The sequence below is a fragment of the Heterodontus francisci genome, chromosome 33, assembly GCF_036365525.1.
Source record: "Heterodontus francisci isolate sHetFra1 chromosome 33, sHetFra1.hap1, whole genome shotgun sequence".
Taxonomy (NCBI): domain Eukaryota; kingdom Metazoa; phylum Chordata; class Chondrichthyes; order Heterodontiformes; family Heterodontidae; genus Heterodontus; species Heterodontus francisci.
In genome coordinates, this window is record NC_090403.1 from 59618690 (window position 1) to 59639245 (window position 20556).

The 20556-nt window shown below is 45.0% G+C and overlaps 1 protein-coding gene across 2 annotated transcripts in view; it reads left to right on the top strand.

The window, feature by feature from the left end:
* The window catches only part of retreg3 (reticulophagy regulator family member 3), a 50736-nt gene that overhangs the window by 8439 nt on the left and 21741 nt on the right, over nucleotides 1-20556 (top strand). For both annotated transcript variants that reach the window (XM_068013704.1, XM_068013705.1), the window contains exon 3: nucleotides 4578-4608. In XM_068013704.1, the coding sequence (XP_067869805.1) occupies nucleotides 4578-4608 (31 nt within the window). The remainder of the gene's footprint in view (nucleotides 1-4577; nucleotides 4609-20556) is intronic.

A 20556-nucleotide genomic window follows, 5' to 3' on the forward strand; every position in this document is an offset into this window, starting at 1 on the left:
AAGATTTTGTAGAGGTGTACAAGATTATAACAGGTTTAGATAAAGTAGACAAAGAAAAGCTGTTCCCATTAGCTGGTACAAGGACCAGAGGATTTTAAGTTTTGAAGAGATGGAGAAGGGATGTAAGGAAGTACTTTTTTATGCAGCAAGTGGTAATGACCTGGAACTTGCTGTCTACGAGGGTGATGGAAGGAGCAATGACAAATGATTTCAAAAGGAAATTGGATGTACACTTGAGGGAAATAAACTTGCAGGGGCTACAAGGATAGAGTAGGGGATGGGAATGATTGGATTGCTCTATAGAGAGACAGCATGGACTCGATGGGCCAAATACCTGCCTTTTTGTGCTATAATAACGCTCGAGTATGTAGTGGAGGTAGGTACAATCAGAACTTTCAAAAAGGGTTTGGTTAAGCACCTGAAGAAAAAAGATTTGCAGGGCTACAGGAAAAGAGCGGGGGACTGGGATTAGCTATGTCGCTCTTACAGATAGCAGCTAAGGATGTGACGGGCCGAATGGCCTCCTCCTATGCTGTAACCATTCTATGATTCGAGATTTAGGGAAAATAAACTTTCATTTGGTAAGACATGGGTTAATCAAGGAGAATTAGCAAGGATTTGTTAAAGGCAAACCGTGTCTGATGACCTTGAACTTTGTGCAACACAAGTGCCAGGTAATGACTCCCTCCAACAAGAGAGAATCTAACCATCTCCCCTTCATGTTCAATTGCATTACTGTTGGTGATTCCCCATCATCAACATCCTGGGTAGCATGTTTCACCTGGCTGGTGAAACTAGGGATGTAGTCTCAGAATAAGGAGTAGGCCATTTAAGACTGAGATGAGGAGGAATTTCTTCACTCAGAAGGTGGTGAATCTTTGGAATTCTCTACCTGGGAGGGCTGTGGAAGCTCAATCATTGAGCATGTTCAAGACAGAAATCAATAGATATCTGGATACTAATGGCACCAAGGGATGTGGGGATAGTGCAGGAAAACGGTGTTGAGGTAGATGATCGGCCATGATCGAATTGAATGGCTGAATAGGCGCAACTGGCCGAATGGCCACTCCTGCTCCTATGTTCCTGAATGTCACTGTTGACCATAAACCTAACTGGACCAGCCACTTAAATACTGTGGCTACAAGAGCAAATCATAAGCTAGGAATTCTGTGGTGAGTATCTCGCCTCCTGACTCCCCAAAGCCTGTCTGCCATCTACAAGGCACAAGTCAGGAGTGTGATAGAATACTCTCCACTTGTCTGGATGGGGGCAGCTCCAACAACACTCAAGAAGCTTGACACCATCGAGGACAAAGCAGTTCACTTGATTGACACCCATCCCCCACTTAACTTCACTAACCTGATCACCTGCACACAGTGACAGCAGTGTATGCCATCTACAAGGTGCACTGCAACGACAGCACCTTCCAAACCCGTGCCCTCTACCACCGAGATGAACAAGGGCAGCAAGCACTTGGGTGGAGGGGGTGGGTATGATGCGGAGATACCACCACTTGCTAGTTCCCCTTTAAGTCATACACCATCTTGACTTGGAAATATATTGCCCTTCCTTCACTGTCCTTCAAAATTCTGGAACTCTCTCCCTAACAGCACTGAGGGTGTACATGCACCATAGTCCAGCAGCAGTTCCAGAAGGTGGCTCACCACAGCCTTCTCAAGGGCAATTACATTTGAGCAATAAATGCTGGCATTGTCAATGATGTCCACACCCCATGAACAAATAAACAAAAGTTTGAATTGGCAGGTATATGACGAAGTGCCACAAAGGAGCCTTCTTAAGATGGTCCATGGAATTGACGGAAAGTGACCATCGGGTTACAGAATTGGCTCAGTGGCAAGAAGCAAAGAGTGGTGCTGATGGATGGATGTTTTTCTCACGGGGTGGTGGTTTGCAGTGGTTTTTCCTCAAGGATTAGTTTTGGGTTGATTTCTTTTGCAAATTTTATTAACAACATATACTCAGGTGTAGGGAGCAGCATTATAAAAGAATGCAGATGTTATGAAACGTGGCAAAGTAGTAGATGGTGCTGATCGTTGTAGGCTTCAGGATGACATGGACAGCATGGTGAAATGGGCAGAAGTGTGGCAGATGGAGTTCAATGTGGAAAAGTGTGCAGTGTTGCACTTTTGGCGAACCAATATGCAAAGACGGTATACTTTAAATGGCACAAACTTGAAAAGTGTCAATGAGCGGAGAGACCTTGATGTTCATATCCACAAATACTTAAAGGTGGAAGGGCAAGTTGGTAATGTGGTTAAAAAAGCATCTCGGCTAGTTGTTTTAAAAAAGGGGTTTATAGAATATAATAGCAAAGTGATTAAGCTAAATTGTATAAGTCACTGGTTTGGCCTCAGCTGAAGTATTGTGGTCAGTTCTGTTCACCACATTTCAGGAAAGATGTAAAGACCTTAGACAGTATACAGAGGAGGTTTAGCAGGATATTACCAAGGGTGAGGGACTTTATTTATAAAGTGAGGTTGGAAAAGTTGGGACTGTTTGCCATAGAACAGAGAGGATTAAGAGGTGACCTAATAGAGGTTTTCACAATAGTGAGAGTTTTTGATGGAAAAAAAACTATTCCCCTTGGTGAGTGGGTCAATAAGCAGAGGTCATAATCTTGATATAATTAACAAACAATCTGGAGGAAAGATGAGAATTTTTCTCACTGAGTTGTTAGGATCTAGAAAACACGACCTGAAAAGAAAGTGGCAGCTGATTCCATAAATAATTTTAACAGTGAGTTGAACAGGTACTCGCTGAGGAACTTTACTGGGTTACAAACAAAAAGTGGGGATTGCTTTTTCAAAGAGCCAGCACAGGCATGATGGACTGAATGGTCTCCTTTGCGCTGTAAATTTCTATGATTCAGTGCACATCTGTGGGGAGAGAAAGTTAGGGTTAAATGTATCATGTTGATGACCTTTCATATTGTTGCATCTTTAACAATGAGTCCAGTAATGTAGGTTTGTAGGTATACAGCAGAGTGTACTGCTATGAATCCAAGGATCCCATCCTCCAGTACACTGAGACACTAAACCAAATCCACTGCACAGTAACAAAATGTTTAGTGTTGGTATTGAGCTTAATTTGTTTGGAATTAATTTGTGTTGTTGAACAATGTATGTAAATGATAATATATGCCATTAAAAGCTGAATGACATTGCATCTGTGTTCAAGAAATAAAAGGCTGGAAAACACTCAGCAGGCCAGGCAGCATCTGTGGAGAGAGAAACAGAGCTAACATTTCAAGTCAATGATTTTTCATCGAAACTGGAAGATGTAGAGATTAACAGTTTTAAACAAATTCAGAAGCCAGAGAAAAGGGCAGTCCTCTTGGGAAGGAAGTAGAAGCAGGCTGTGTGGGGTTCGGGGACTATGTGGTTGCAGGCCATGAGAGGAAGATCTCCAGAGCAGATGAGATTGTGACAGTCTGGGGAAGCGGTGGCTTGATGTAGGATGATGGGATCATGAGCTAGGAGGAGGTATCGGAGAGTTGGTGTTCGGCCTCCATGAGGTAAAGGTCCATTCATCAAACAACTGCTTTTCCCTTGTCAACAGGTTTAATGACAATGTCTGGGTTGCAGAGTGCTGCAAGGTCACAGAATGTGGATTTGAATGGCCATCTCAATTTTTCTGCTCATTTTACTTGATGTGAAAAGATCTAGGGAGGGCAAGAGGCCAGAGGTCCAGGTGAAATGAGAATTCTGAAGATGGGAGAAAGTGTCCACTGTCTGGGCAGAGGACTCCTGGTCAAAGAAGTGGGCAGTAGAGAATGCAGTGGAAGGAGAACACAATTCATTCAGACAGTTGGGTTAAGGGATAAGCTCTGCTTAAAAAAATGAGTGACAGTGGCTGGTTTTGAAGAGTAAGACTAGATCAATGTTGTCCAATATATTATCATAAGATCATAAGAACTAGGAGCAGGAGTAGGCCGTCCGGCCCCTCGAGCCTGCTCCGCCATTCAATAAGATCATGGCTGATCTTTTCGTGGACTCAGCTTCTGTCCACGTGGCTAATTTGGAATCCAGGTGTGACGATAATTACATTTGATGACTGAAAAACGAGTAATAGACACATCCAATGAACTTGTGATTTCAGTATTGATATTCACCTTTTGTGTTTGTTGGTAAAATGATCAGACAAAAAGCAGAGCTTTCAAGTGTTTGATCGTTGAGAGTTTTACGTCCTTGGTTACTGAATGGTGGTAGATTTTTAAATGAACACACGTGAAGGACATGACCTATATTGTGTGTTTAATGCCTTTTTCTGCTAAAATTATTGCCTGCTGTAGAGGCACATGGTCAGTGATTTCTATTGGACAGTACAGAACTAGACAGAAGCCTCTCCTTTCAGTTATTTTACGCAAGCTGTTTTAACCCCTCTCCCTTCTGGGGAAACATTTGCTTTATTTGTCGTTCATGTCCTGTAAATGAGGAAGCCAGAGATTTTCCACCTCACCTGTATTGTCTGGGTGGATTGGTGATGTAGCCTGCGTCAGTTGGTGATCTAGTTGCTAGTACCTATTACTAGTGCACTAATAATTTGTTCTTTTTTAGTGGCGCACATGGAGGACGGCGATGCTGAGAGGTATAGAAACACATTTTACTTGCATTATGCATTTTTCAACGATTTGACAGAGTGCTTGAGCTGTGTGCTTTATATTGAATATGACTGTTTATTCTGTTTATAAGGACAAAGCTTTGAGTTGAAACTGAGGCAGATTTGTATTTTTCAATGAAACATTGTTTTGCTTCCATGTAGGAACTTAGGTACAGAATCACAGAATGCTTACAGTGCAGAAGGAAGCCATTCGGCCCATCGTATCCGCATTGGCACTCCGAAAGAGCAATTCCCTCAATTCCATACCCCTGCCTTCTCCCCATAGCTCTACACACTCTTCCTTTTCATATAATTGTCTAATTCCCTTTTGAATGCTTCAGTTGAACCTGCCTCCACCACGCTCTCAGGAAGCGCATTCCAGACCTTAACCACCCACTGCATGAAAAAGTCTTTCTTCATGTCACAGAATCACAGAATAATACAGTGCAGAAGAGACCCTTCGGCCCATCGAGTCTGCACCGATGCATTAAAACACCTGACCTGTCTACCTAATCCCATTTGCCAGCACTTGGCCCATAGCCTTGAATGTTATGACATGCCAAGTGCTCATCCAGGTACTTTTTAAAGGATGTGAGGCAATCTGCCTCTACCACCCTCCCAGGCAGGGCATTCCAGACCGTCACCACCCTCTGGGTAAAAAAGTTCTTCCACAAATCCCCCTTAAAACTCCTGCCCCTCACCTTAAACTTGTGACCCCTTGTAACTGACCCTTCAACTAAGAAGAACAGCTTCTCCCTATCCACCCGGTACATGTCCCTCATAATCTTGTACACCTCAATCACGTCACCCTTCAGTCTTCTCTGCTCCAGTGAAAACAACCCAAGCCTATCCAACCTCTCTTTATAGCTTAAATGTTCCATCCAAGGCAACATCCTGGTGAATCGCCTCTGCACCCCCTCCAATGCAATCACATCCTTCCTATAATGTGGCGACCAGAATTGCACACAGTACTCCAGCTGTGGCCTTCCCAAAGTTCTGTACAACTCCAACATGACCTCCCTGCTTTTGTAATCTATGCCTCGATTGATAAAGGCAAGTGTCCCATATGCCTTTTTCATCACCCTATTAACCTGTCCTTCTGCCTTCAGAGATCTATGCACAAACACACCAAGGTCCCTTTGTTCCTCGGAACTTCCCAGTGTCAGGCCATTCATTGAATACTTCCATGTCACATTACTCCTTCCAAAGTGTATCACCTCACACTTTTCAGCGTTAAATTCCATCTGCCACTTTTCTGACCATTTGACCATCCCGTCTATATCTTCCTGTAACCTAAGACACTCCACCTCACTGTTAACCACTCGGCCAATCTTTGTGTCATCCGCGAACTTACTGATCCTACCCCCCACATATCGTTTATATAAATGACAAACAATAGGGGACCCAACACAGATCCCTGTGGTACGCCACTGGACACTGGCTTCCAGTCACTAAAACAGCCGTCTGTCATCACTCTCTGTCTCCTACAGCTAAGTCAATTTTGAATCCACCTTATCAAGTTACCTTGTATCCCATGTGCATTTGCTTTCTTGATAAGTCTCCCATGTGGGACCTTGTCAAAGGCTTTGCTGAAATCCATGTTACCTACATCAACTGCACTTTTGCTTTTCTTACCAAATACTTTAAATCTGTGCCCTCTCATTCTCGATCCTTTCAGGAGTGGGAACAGTTTCACTCTATCTATTCTGTCCAGACCCCTCATGATTTTGAATACCTCTATCAAATCACCTCTCAATCTTCTCCAAGGAAAACAGCCCTAACTTCTCCAATCTATCTTCATAACTGAAATTCCTCATCCCTGGAACCATTCTCGTGAATCTTTTCTGTACTCTCTTCAATGCCCTCACGTCTTTCCTAAAGTGCGGCACCCAGAACTGGACGCGATACTCCAGCTGAGGTCAAACTAGTGTCTTATACAAGTTCAACATAATTTTCTTGCTCTTGTACTCTATGCCCCTATTAATAAAGCCCAGGATACTGTACAGGGATCAGTGCTGGGACCTTTGCTCTTTGTAGTACATATAAATGATTTGGAGGAAAATGTAGCTGGTCTGATTAGTAAGTTTGCGGACGACACAAAGGTTGGTGCAGTTGCGGATAGTGATGAGGATTGTCAGAGGATACAGCACGATGTAGATCGGTTGGAGACTTGGGCGGAGAAATGGCAGATGGAGTTTCATCCGGACAAATGTGAGGTAATGCATTTTGGAAGATCTAATACAAGTGGGAAGTATACAGTAAATGGCAGAACCCTTAGGAGTATTGACAGGCAGAGAGATCTGGGCGTACAGGTCCACAGGTCACTGAAAGCGGCAACGCAGGTGGATAAGGTAGTCAAGAAGGCATTCGGCATGCTTGCCTTCATCGGTTGGGGCATAGAGTATAAAAATTGGCAAGTCATGCTGCAGCTGTACAGAACTTTAGTTAGGCCACACTTGGAATATTGCGTGCAATTCTGGTCGCCACACTACCAGAAGAACGTGGAGGTTTTGGAGAGGGTACTGAAGAGGTTTACCAGGATGTTGCCTGGTCTGGAGGGCATTAGCTATGAGGAGAGGTTGGAAAAACTCGGATTGTTTTCACTGGAACGACGGAGGTGGAGGGGCGACATGATAGAGGTTTACAAAGTTATGAGTGGCATGGACAGAGTGGATAGTCAGAAGCTTTTTCCCAGGGTGGAGGAGTCAGTTACTAGGGGAAACAGGATTAAGGTGCGAGGAGCAAAGTTTAGAGGGGATGTGCGAGGCAAGTTCTTTACACAGAGGGTGGTGAGTGCCTGGAACTTGCTGCCGGGGAGGTGGTGGAACCAGGTACGATCGCAACGTTTAAGAGGCATCTTGACAAATACATGAATAGGATGGGAATAGAGGGATACGGTCCCCGGAAGTGCAGAAGGTTTTAGTTTAGACGGGCATCAAGATCGGCGCAGGCTTGAAGGGCCGAATGGCCTGTTCCTGTGCTGTACTGTTCTTTGTATGCTTTATTAACCACTCTCTCAACCTGTCCTGCCACCTTCAATGACTTATGCCCATGTACACCTAGGTCCCTCTGCTCCTGCACCCACTTGAGAATTGTACCCTTTATTCTATATTGTCTATCCCTGTTCTTCCAACCAAAATGAATCATTTCACATTTCTCTGCATTGAACTTCATCTGCCACCTGTCTGCCCATTCCACCAACTTGTCTATGTCCTTTTGAAGTTTTACACTATCCTCCTCACAGTTCACAATGCTTCCAAGTTTCGTCTCATCTGCAAACTTTGAAATTGTGCCCTGTACACCAAGATCTAGGTCATTAATATATGTCAGGAAAAGGAAGGGTCCCAACAGTGATCCCTGGGGAACTTCACTGCAAACCTTCCTCCAGTCCGAAAAACATCCATTCACCACTACTCTTAGTTTCCTGTCACTCAGCCAATTTCATATCCATGTTGCTCCTGTCCATTTTATTCCATGAGCTACAAGTTTGCTCACAAGTCTATTGTGTGGCACTGTATCAAATGCCTTTTGAAAGTCCATGTACACCACATCAACAGCATTACTCTCATCAACCCTCTCTGTTACCTCCTGAAAAAACTCCAGCAAGTTAGTTAAACATGATTTTCCCTTAAGAAATCCATGCTGACTTTCCGTAATTAACTCGCATTTGTTGATGTGACGATTGATTTTGTTCCGAATTATTTTTTCTCGACGTTTTCCCACCACCGAAGTTAAACTGACTGGCTTGTAGTTGCTGTGCTTATCTTTACACCCTTTTTTGAACAAGGATGTAATGTTTGCAATCCTCCAGTCCTCTGGCACCACCCCAGAGTCTAAGGAAGACTGAAAAATTATGGCCAGTGCCTTTGCGATTTCCACCCTCACTTCTCTCAGTATCCATGGATGCATCTCATCTAGTCCTGGTGCTTTATCCACTTTTAAGTACAGACAGCCAATCTAATACATCCTCGTTATCAATTTTAAACCCCTCTGGTGTCTGACATACCTCCTCTTTCAACATTGCTTGGGTTGCAGCTTCTTCCTTGGTAAAGACAGATGCAAAGTATTGATTTAATACCTCAGCTATGTCCTCTGCCTCCATGTGTAAATCCGCTTCCTGGTCCTTAATCGGCCCCACTCCTCCTTTTACCACCCTTTTACTATTTATATGCCTATAGAAAACTTTGGGATTTCCTTTAATGCTAGCTGCCAGTCACTTTTCATGCTCTCTCTTTGCTTCTCTTATTTGCTTTTTCACTTCCCACCCCCCCCCCCCCCCCCCCCCCCCAACCGGGACCTTCTATATTCAGCCTGGTTCTCAATAGTATTTTCTACCTGGTATCTCTCATAAGCATACTTTTTCTTCTTTATCTTAATCTCTACCTCTTTTGTCATCCAGGGAGCTCTGGATTTGTTTGCCCTACTTTTCCCCTTCGAGGGAACAGACCTTGACTGCGCCCTAGCGATCTCTTCTTTGAAGGTTGTTCAGCTACTGGTTTTCCTGCCAGCTTTTGACTCCAATTTATTCATCCCAGCTCCATTCTTATCCCATTGAAGTTGGCTTTCCCCCAGTTAATTATTCTTACCCTGGATTGCTCTTTGTCCTTTTCCATAGTGAGCCAAACCTTATGATACAATAATCACGATCCCCTAAATGCTCTCCTACTGATACTTGATCCAGTTGGTCCACCTCATTCCAAGAACCAGGTCTAGCAGTGCCTCCTTTCTCATTGGACTAGCAACATACTGTTGCAGAAAATTTTCCTGAACACACTCTAGGAACTCTTGCCCCTTACTGCCCTTTACACTACTATTATCCCAGTCTATGTTTGGATAATTAAAGTCCCCCATTCTAACTACCCTAACATTTTTGCACCTTTCTAATTTCCTTTCAAATTTGTTCCTCCACGTCCTTCCCACTAGCTGGTGGCCTATAGACAACATCGAGCAATGTAACCCCACCTTTTTTGTTCCTTAGCTGTAGCCAAATTGATTCTGTCCTCAACCCCTCTGGGACATTCTTTTTCTCCAGCACTGCAATGCCCTCCTTGATCAATACCACCACCCTCCCCCTTTTTTCCCTTTCCTATCTTTCCCAAACACCTTGTATCCAGGAATATTTAACACCCAGTCCTGCCCGTCTTTGAGCCAGGTCTCTGTTATAGCCACAAAATCATATTTCCACATGGCAATCTGCGCGTGTTCCTCACCAGTCTTATTAACCACACTCCGTGCATTCAAATAAATGCACATTAACCCTGATTCAGACATGATTATTTTCTCCCTTACTCTGACCCCACCTAATAACTTACTATTGCCTACTCTTGTGCTATCTATCTCTCCCAGTATTCTGTGCTCCTCGGTATTCCTCTCTGATACATGTGCCTGGTTCCCACACCCCTGATAAGTTACCAGTTTTGCTTCCCTCCAATCTGAGCTCTCTCTCAGGTTCCCATCCCCCCTGACAATTTAGTTTAAACCCTCCCCAACAGCACTAGCAAACCTCCTTGCGAGGATATTCGTCCCAGTCCTGCTAAGATGCAACCCGTCCATCTTGTGCAGGTCCCAGCTGCCCCAGAACCAGTCCCAATGTCTCAGAAATCTGATGCCCTCCCTTCTACACCAGTTCTCCAACCACGTGTTCAATCGCTCAAACCGCAGAAACGCCTGTCTGTTCCCCTAACTAACGAATCCCCTATCACTACTGCTCTTCCACTCTTCTGCCTCCCTTCTTGTGCAGCTGAGCCACCTGTGATGCCACAAGCTTGGCTGTGACTGCACTCCACTGAAGAACCATCACCTTCACCAGTATAAAAAATGGAAAACCGAGTCGCGAGTGAGATCATATCAGGGGACTGCTGCAATACCTGCCTGGTTCTCTTAGACTGCCTGGCAGTCACCCATTCCCTCTCTGCCTGCATGCTCCTAACGTGCGGTGTGCCCACCTCCTTAAACGTGCTATCCACATGGTCCTCCACCTCGCAGATGCACAACGGCGACTCCAGCGGCCGTTCGAGTTCCGAAACCTGGAGCTCAAGCGTCCTGCAGCCGGTGACACTTCCTGCAGATGTGTTTGTCGAGGACACATGGTGCGTCCAGGACTTCCCACATGCCACAGGCTGTACATTCCACTCAGCAGAGCTGTTCTGCCATACCTTAAATTTACAGACTATTTATTATAAGTAGAGTAGCTGACCAGGAACTCACCAAATAGCTCCTTTCACTGCACCAAAGCAAGAACCAAATACTGGGGGGGTTAAAAATGTAGAAAAAATGTCGGAAAATGGAGCACCACCTCCCCCTTCACCGAACTCTCCACTCACCAAACTCGAATCTCCATACTCAGCTTGCAATCTGCACAAGGGGAGACCATTCAATCCTTCGAGCCTGTTCCATCATTCAGTTAGAACATAAAACATAGAAAAGTACAGCACAGTACAGGCCCTTCAGCCCACGATGTTGTGCCGACCCTTTAACCGACTCTTAAGATCAAACTACCTACAATACCCTTCATTCTACTATCATCCATGTACCTATCCAAGAGTCGCTTAAATGTCCCTAATGTATCTGCTTCTACTACCACCGCTGGCTGTGCATTCCACGCACCCACCACTCTCTGTGTAAAGAACATACCTCTGACATCTCCCCGAAACCTTCCTCCAATCACCTTAAAATTATGCCCCGTGGTGATAGCCCTTTCCGCCCTGGGAAAAAGTCTCTGGCTATCCACTCTATCTATGCCTCTCATCATCTTGTACCCCTCTATCAAGTCACCTCTCATCCTTCTTCGCTCCAATGAGAAAAGCCCTAGCTCCCTCAACCTTTCTTCGTAAGACATGCCCTCCAGTCCAGGCAGCACCTGGTAAATCTCCTCTGCACCCTCTCTAAAGCTTCCATATCCTTCCTATAATGAGGCGACCAGAACTGAACACAATATTCCAAGTGCAGTCTAACCAGGGCTTTATAGAGCTGCAGCATAACCTCACGGCTCTTAAACTCAATCCCCCTGTTAATGAAAGCCAACACACCATACGCCTTCTTAACAACCCTATCAACTTGGGTGGCAACTTTGAGGGATCTATGGACGTGGACCCCAAGATCCCTCTGTTCCTCCACACTACCAAGAATCCTGTCTTTAAGCCTGTATTCTGCATTCAAATCCGACCTTCCAAAATGACTCACTTCACACTTTTCCAGGTTGAACTTCATCTGCCACTTCTCAGCCCAGCTCTGCATCCTGTCAATGTCCCGTTGCAACCTACAACAGCCCTCCACACTATCCACAACTCCAGCAACCTTTGTGTCATCGGCAAACTTACTAACCCAGCCTTCCACTTCCTCATCAAGGTCATTTATAAAAATCACAAAGAGCAGAGGTCCCAGAACAGATCCCTGCGGAACACCACTGGTCACCGAGCTCCAGGCTGAATATTTTCCATCTACTACCACCCTCTGTCTTCTGTGGGCCAGCCAATTCTGTATCAGGCCAGCCAATTCTGTATCCAGACAGCCAAATTTCCCTGTATCCCATGCCTCCTTACTTTCTGAATGAGCCTACCATGGGGAACCTTATCAAACGCCTTGCTAAAATCCATATACACCACATCCACTGCTCTTCCTTCATCAATGTGTTTTGTCACATCCTCAAAGAATTCAATAAGGCTTGTGAGGCATGACCTGCCCCTCACAAAGCCATGCTGACTATCTCTAATCAAACTATGCTTTTCCAAATAATCATAAATCCTGTCTCTCAGAATCCTCTCCAATAATTTGCCCACCACCGACGTAAGACTGACTGGTCTGTAATTCCCAGGGTTATCCCTATTCCCTTTCTTGAACAAGGGAATAACATTTGCCACTCTCCAATCATCTGGTACTACTCCAGTGGACAGTGAGGACGCAAAGATCATCACCAAAGGCGCGGCAATCTCTTCCCTCGCTTCCCGTAATAACCTTGGGTATATCCCGTCTGGCCCCGGCGACTTATCTATCCTCATGTCTTTCAAAATTTCCAGCACATCCTCCTTCTTAACATCAACCTGTTCGAGCATATCAGCCTGTTTTATGCTGTCCTCACAAACGACAAGGTCCCTCTCACTAGTGAATACTGAAGCAAAGTATTCATTTAGGACCTCCCCTACCTCCTCCGACTCCAGGCACAAGTTCCCTCCACTATCCCTGATCGGCCCTACCCTCACTCTGGCCATCCTCTTGTTCCTCACATAAGTGTAGAACGCCTTGGGATTTTCCTTAATCCTATCCGCCAAGACTTTTTCATGTCCCCTTCTAGCTCTCCTAAGTCCATTCTTCAGTTCCTTCCTGGCTACCTTGTAACTCTCTAGAGCCCTGTCTGATCCTTGCTTCCTCAACCTTAAGTAAGCTTCCTTCTTCCTCTTGACTAGCTGTTCCACATCTCTTGTCATCCAAGGTTCCTTCACCCTACCATCCCTTCCTTGCCTCATCGGGACAAACCTATCCAGCAGTCACAGCAAGTGCTCCCTAAACAACCTGTGCATTTCCCTGAGAACATCTGTTCCCAATTTAAGCTCCCCAGTTCCTGCCTAATAGCATTGTAATTCCCCCTCCCCTAATTAAATATTTTCCCATTCCGTCTGCTCCTATCCTTCTCCATGACTATAGTAAAGGTCAGGGAGTTGTGATCACTATCAACAAAATGCTCTCCCACCGAGAGATCTGCCACCTGGCCTGGTTCGTTGCCAAGCACCAAATCCAACATAGTTAGATCATGGCTGCTCTGTGTCTTAACAGCATCTATCCGTCTTGATTCCAAAACCCTTACTTAATACCCTTGCTAACAAAAATCTATCGCTTAGTTTTGAGATTTTCAATTGACCCCCAGCCTCAACAGCTTTTTGGGGGAGAAAGTTCCAGATTTCCACTACCCTTTGTGTGAAGAAATGCTTCCTGACTACCACTGAATGACCTAGTTCTATTTTTTAGGTTGTTCTGAACTCCCTCTTGTTCTGATCTCCCCAGTCAGAGACGGTAGTTTCTCTGTGTGCTGTCGATTGCTTTGTTCATCTTAAATACCTCATTCAGATCACAATCTTCGATATTCAAGAGAATATAAGCCTAGACTATGCAATCTGTCCTCATAACTTAATCTTTTTAGTCTCCGTGTCTGAATCTATGCTGAAATCCCTCCAAGACCAACATATAGAATCTGAAAAAATAGGATATGAGAGTAAACCAGCCAGGAATATAAAAACAGACTGTAAGAGCTTTTACAAGTGTATAAAAAGTAGCTAAAGTAAATGACAGATGTTGAACAAATATTTTGTGTCTGTCTTCGCATTAGAAGACACAAATTACATGCCATAAGTGAGTAACCAAGGGGCTAATAAGAGTGAGGAACTTAAGGTAATTAATATCAACAAAGAATAAGTATTGGAGAAGCTTAAGGGGCGAAATCCAACATCCCCAAGACCTGATGGCCCACATCCTAGGGTTCTAAAAGAGGTAGCTGCAGAGATGTTGGATGCACTGGTTATGATTTTCCAAAAGTCCTTAGATTCTAGTATCGTCCCAGTGGATTGGAAGTTAGCAAATGTACTACTGCTATTCAAGAAAGAAGGCAGAGAGAAAATGGGGAACTGCAGGCCAGTTAGCCTGACATCATTTGTGAGGAAAATGCTGGAATCTATTATTAAGAAAGTCTTAATGCACTTAGAAAATCATAGTATGATCTGACAAAGTCAACATGGTTTTACAAAAGGGAAAGTATGTTTCACAAATGTATTCGAGTTTTATGAGGATGTAGGCTAAACCCAAAACACTACACGTGTAGTGTCTCCCACCCATCCTCCTCCTCTAACCATAAAAAAGGACTCTTGTGTGGAGGGTTTTGGTAAGGTAAGGTTTTCCATTTTTTTAAAATCTCTGTTGTCAATTTAGTGCGGAGGGGATGGAAGCTAGGGCAGTTGCATGCTCCTCTTGCAGGATGTGGGAGGTAAGGGTCACCACTTGTGTCCCTGCTGACTTCACCTGTGAGAAGTGCACCCAACTCCAGCTCCTCGCAGACCGCGTGAGGGAACTGGAGCTGGATGAACTTCGGATCATTCAGGATGCTGAGGGGGTGATAGAGAGCAGTTATAGGGAAGTAGTGACACCGAAGTTACAGGATAAAGGTAGCTGGGTGACAGTCATGGGAGGGAAAGGGAATAGGTGCACTGTGCAGGGATCCCCTGTGGCCGTTGCGCTCAATAATAAGTATACCGTTTTGGATGCAGTTGGGGGGGGACGACCTACCAGGGGAAAGCCACAGTGGCCAGATCTCTGGCACTGAGTCTGGCTCAGTGGCTCAGAAGGGAAGGGGGGAGAATAGGAGAGCGACAGTGATAAGAGATTCAATGGTTAGAGGAACAGACAGGAGATTCTATGGTCGTGAACGAGATTCCCGGATGGTATGTTGCCTCCCAGGTGCCAGGGTCAGGGATGTCTCGGATCGAGTCTACAGGATTCTTAAGGGGGAGGGGGATCAGCCAGAGGTCGTGGTACATATCGGTACCAATGACATAGCTAGGAAAAGGGATGAGGACCTGAAAAGCGAATATAGGGAGTTAGGTTGGAAGCTGAAAGGCAGGACGAGCAGAGTAGTAATCTCAGGATTGTTACCGGCGCCACGTGCTAGTGAGGCTAGAAACAGGGAGCGAGTGCAGCTGAACACGTGGCTACAGAACTGGTGTAGGAGGGAGGGCTTCAGATATGTGGATCATTGGGATACCTTCTGGGGAAAGTGGGACCTGTACAAGAAGGACGGGTTGCATCTGAACTGGAGGGGCACCAATATCCTGGGCGGGAGGTTTGCTAGAGCTCTTCGGGAGGGTTTAAACTAGTTTGGCAGGGGGATGGGAACCAGAGCTACGGATCAGTGGATGGGGTAGCTGTTGAACAGGCAGATACAGAGTGCAGAGAGTCTGCGAGGAAGGTTAGACAATTGACACAACAAAGTTGCAGCCAGTATGATGGGTTGAAGTGTGTCTATTTTAACGCAAGAAGTGTCAGGGATAAGGGTGATGAACTTAGAGCATGGATCAGTACTTGGAGCTATGATGTTGTGCCCATTACGGAGACGTGGATATCACAGGGGCAGGAATGGATGTTGGATGTTCCGGGGTTTAGATGTTTCAAAAGGAATAGGGAGGGAGGTAAAAGAGGTGGGGGAGTGGCATTGCTAATCAGGGATAGTATCACAGCTGCAGAAAGGGAGGTCGTCAAGGAGGGTTTGTCTACTGAGTCATTATGGGTGGAAATCAGAAACAGGAAAGGAGCAGTCACTTTGTTGGGATTTTTCTATTGACCACCCAATAACAACAGAGACACGGAGGAACAGATTGGGAGGCAGATTTTGGAAAGGTGCAGAAGTAACAGGGTTGTAGTCATGGGTGACTTCAGCTTCCCTAATATTGATTGGAACCTCCTTTGTGCAAATAGTTTGGATGGAGCAGTTTTTGTCAGGTGTGTCCAGGAAGGTTTCCTGACTCAATATGTAGATAGGCCGACTAGAGGGGAGGCTATGTTGGACTTGGTGCTTGGCAACGAACCAGGCCAGGTGACAGATCTCTCGGTGGGAGAGCATTTTGGTGATAGTGATCACAATTCCCTGACCTTTACTATAGTCATGGAGAGGGACAGGAGCAGACGGGATGGGAAAATATTTAAAATAAAAACAAGAAATGCTGGAACCACTCAGCAGGTCTGGCAGCATCTGTGGAAAGAGAAGCAGAGTTAACGTTTCGGGTCAGTGACCCTTCATCGGAACTGACAAATATTAGAAAAGTCACAGGTTATAAGCAAGTGAGGTGGGGGTGGGGCAAGAGGTAACAAAGGAAGTCTAGATTGGACCAGGCCGCATAGCTGACCAAAAGGTCACGGAGCAAAGGCAAACAATATGTTAATGGTGTGTTGAAAGACAAAGCATTAGTACAAATTAGGTGTTAATACACTGAATATTGAACAGCAGCAAGTGCAAACCTGAAAAAAACAGTGAGTAAGCAAACTGAACAAACTAGGATGAAATGAAATAAATGCAAAAAAAAGATTGTAAAAAATGTAAAAAAGAATGTAAAAAGAAAGAAGAAAAAATAACTAAAAATGAAAGTAAAATGGGGGGCTGTCATGCTCTGAAATTATTGAACTCAATGTTCAGTCCGTGTGACACTACAGCATTTCTTGTTTTTATTTCAGATTTCCAGCATCCGCAGTATTTTGCTTTTATTTTAGTGGGAAAATATTTAATTGGGGGAGGGGGAATTACAATGCTATTAGGCGGGAACTGGGGAGCATAAATCGGGATCAGATGTTCTCAGGGAAATGCACGACAGAAATGTGGAGGTTGTTTAGGGAGCACTTGCTGCGACTGCTGGATAGGTTTGTCCCGATGAGGCAAGGAAGGGATGGTAGGGTGAAGGAACCTTGGATGACAAGAGATGTGGAACAGCTAGTCAAGAGGAAGAAGGAAGCTTACTTAAGGTTGAGGAAGCAAGGATCAGACAGGGCTCTAGAGGGTTACAAGGTAGCCAGGAAAGAACTGAAGAATGGACTTGGGAGAGCTAGAAGGGGACATGAAAAAGTCTTGGCGGATAGGATTAAGGAAAATTCCAAGGCATTCTACACTTATGTGAGGAACAAGAGGATGGCCAGAGTGAGGGTAGGGCCGATCAGGGATAGTGGAGGGAACTTGTGCCTGGAGTCGGAGGAGGTAGGGGAGGTCCTAAATGAATACTTTGCTTCAGTATTCACTAGTGAGAGGGACCTGGTCGTTTGTGAGGACAGTGCGGAACAGGCTGATATGCTCGAACAGGTTGAGGTTAAGAGGGAGGATGTGCTGGAAATTTTGAACGATATGAGGACAGATAAGTCCCCGGGGCCAGACGGGATATACCCAAGGATATTACGGGAAACGAGGGAAGAGATTGCTGCGCCTTTGGCGATGATCTTTGCGTCTTCACTGTCCACTGTAGTAGTACCGGATGATTGGAGGGTGGCAAATGTTGTTCCCTTGTTCAAGAAAGGGAATAGGGATAACCCTGGGAATTATAGACCAGTCAGTCTTACGTCGGTAGTGGGCAAATTATTGGAGAGGATTCTGAGAGACAGGATTTATGATTATTTGGAAAAGCATAGTTTGATTAGAGACAGTCAGCATGGCTTTGTGAGGGGCAGGTCATGCCTCACCAGCCTTATTGAATTCTTTGAAGATGTGACAAAACACATTGATGAAGGAAGAGCAGTGGATGTGGTGTATATGGATTTTAGCAAGGCGTTTGATAAGGTTCCCCATGGTAGGCTCATTCAGAAAGTGAGGAGGCATGGGATACAGGGAAAGTTGGCTGTCTGGATACAAAATTGGCTGGCCCATAGAAGACAGAGGGTGGTAGTGGATGGAAATTATTCAGCCTGGAGCTCGGTGACCAGTGGTGTTCCACAGGGATCTGTTCTGGGACCTCTGCTGTTTGTGATTTTTATAAATGACTTGGACGAGGAAGTGGAAGGCTGTGTTAGCAAGTTTGCCGATGGCACGAAGGTTGCTGGAGTTGTGGATAGTGTGGAGGGCTGTTGTAGGTTGCAACGGGACATTAACAGGATGCAGAGCTGGGCTGAGAAGTGGCAGATGGAGTTCAACCTGGAAAAGTGTGAAGTGATTCATTTTGGAAGGTCGAATTTGAATGCAGAGTACAGGCTTAAAGACAGGATTCTTGGTAGTGTGGAGGAACAGAGGGATCTTGGGGTCCATGTGCATAGATCCCTCAAAGTTGCCACCCAAGTTGATAGGGTTGTTAAGAAGGCGTATGGTGTGTTGGCTTTCATTAACAGGGGGATTGAGTTTAAGAGCCGTGAGGTTATGCTGCAGCTCTATAAGGCCCTGGTTCAACCACACTTGGAATATTGTGTTCAGTTCTGGTCGCCTCATTATAGGAAGGATGTGGAAGCTTTAGAGAGGGTGCAGAGGAGATTTACCAGGATGCTGCCTGGACTGGAGGGCATGTCTTACGAAGAAAGATTGAGGGAGCTAGGGCTTTTCTCATTGGAGCGAAGAAGGATGAGAGGTGACTTGATAGAGGGGTACAAGATGATGAGAGGCATAGATAGAGTTGAAAGCCAGAGACTTTTTCCCAGGGCGGAAAGGGCTATCACCAGGGGGCATAATTTTAAGGTGATTGGAGGAAGGTTTCGGGGAGATGTCAGAGGTATGTTCTTTACACAGAGAGTGGTGGGTGCGTGGAATGCGCTGCCAGCGGTGGTAGTAGAAGTAGATACATTAGGGACATTTAAGCGACTCTTGGATAGGTACATGGACGATAGTGGAATGAAGGGTAGGCAGTTAGTTTGATCTTAGAGTAGGTTAAAAGTTCGGCACAACATTGTGGGCCGAACGGCCTGTACTGTGCTGTACCGAACGGCCTGTACTGTGCTGTACTGTTCTATGTTCAGTAAATATAGTATACTTGAATATGCAAAAGGCATTCGATAAGGTGCCACACAAAATGCTAATACACAAGATAAGGGCTCATGGAGTTGGGGGTAATATATTGGCCTGGATAGAGGATTGTTTAACAGACAGGAAATGGAGTGTAGGGATAAATGGGGCATTTTCAAGTTGGCAGGCTGTGACTAGTGGCGTGCCGTAAGGGTCAGTGCTGCAGCCTCAGCTATTTACAATCTATATTAATGAGTTAGACGAAGAGACCCAGAGTAAGCTATCCATGTTTGCTGACGATACAAAGTTAGGAGAAATGTAATCTGTGAGGAGGGCACAAGAGGCTGCAAAGAGACTTTGGTAGGTTAAGTGAGTGGGCAACAAGGTGGCAGATGAAGTATAATGTGGGGAAGTGTGAGGTATTCACTTTGGTAGTAAGAATACAAGAGCAGAGTATTTTTTAAAAGGCATGAAACTTGTAAATGTTAATTTTCAGAGAGATTTGGACGTACTTGTACAAGGAACACACAAAGTTGGCATGGAGGCACAGCGAGCAATTAGGAAGGCACATGGCAGGTTGACCTTTATTGCAAGGGGATTGGAGTATAAGAATAAGAAAGTCTTGCTACAATTATACAGGGTTTTGGTGAGATCACATCTGGAATACTGTGTGCAGTTTTGGTCTCCATATTTAAGGAAGGATATATTTGCATTGAAGGCAGTACAGCAGAGATTCACTAGATTGGTTCCTGGGATGAGAGGGTTGTTGTATGATGAGAGGCTGAGTAAATTGCGCCTGTACTCTTTGGAGTTTAGAAGATTGAGAGGTGATCTCATTGAAACATACAAGATTATGAAGGGACTTGACATGGTAGACACTGAGAGGTTGGTTTCCCCATTTGGGGAATCTAGGACACGTGGGCACAGTCTCAAGATAAGGGGGGCGATCATTTAGGACAGAGCTGAGGATAAATTTCTTCACTCAAAGAGTTGTGAATCTTTGGAATTGTCTACCCCAGAGAGTTGTGGACACTCCATTGTTGAGTATCTTTTAAGGTTGAGAGGGATATAGGAGTGGGTGGGAAAGTGGAGTTGAGGCAGAAGATCAGCCATTATTGTATTGAATGGTGCAGCAGGCTTGAGGGACCATATGGTCTACTCCTGCTCCTTTTTCTTATCCTTCCTGAGATGCGGTGTCCAGAACTGAGTGCAGTACACCAGATGGAGAATAATCAGAACTTTATACAACTGAAGCATATCTTCCACTTCTTCATCTCAAGGTGGTTGGAATACAAAGGCCAACATTCCATTTGCCCTTTTAAAATTATTTTTGTACTGCCCACCAGCTTTTAGTGATTCCTTTATTTGGACCCCCAAATCTCTCTGCTCCTCGACTGTTCCTATCTTCTTGTCATCTAGAAAATACTCTGATCTATTTTTCTTAGGTCGAAAATAGATGAGCCCACCCTTTCCCACTTTGAACTCCAACTGGCACA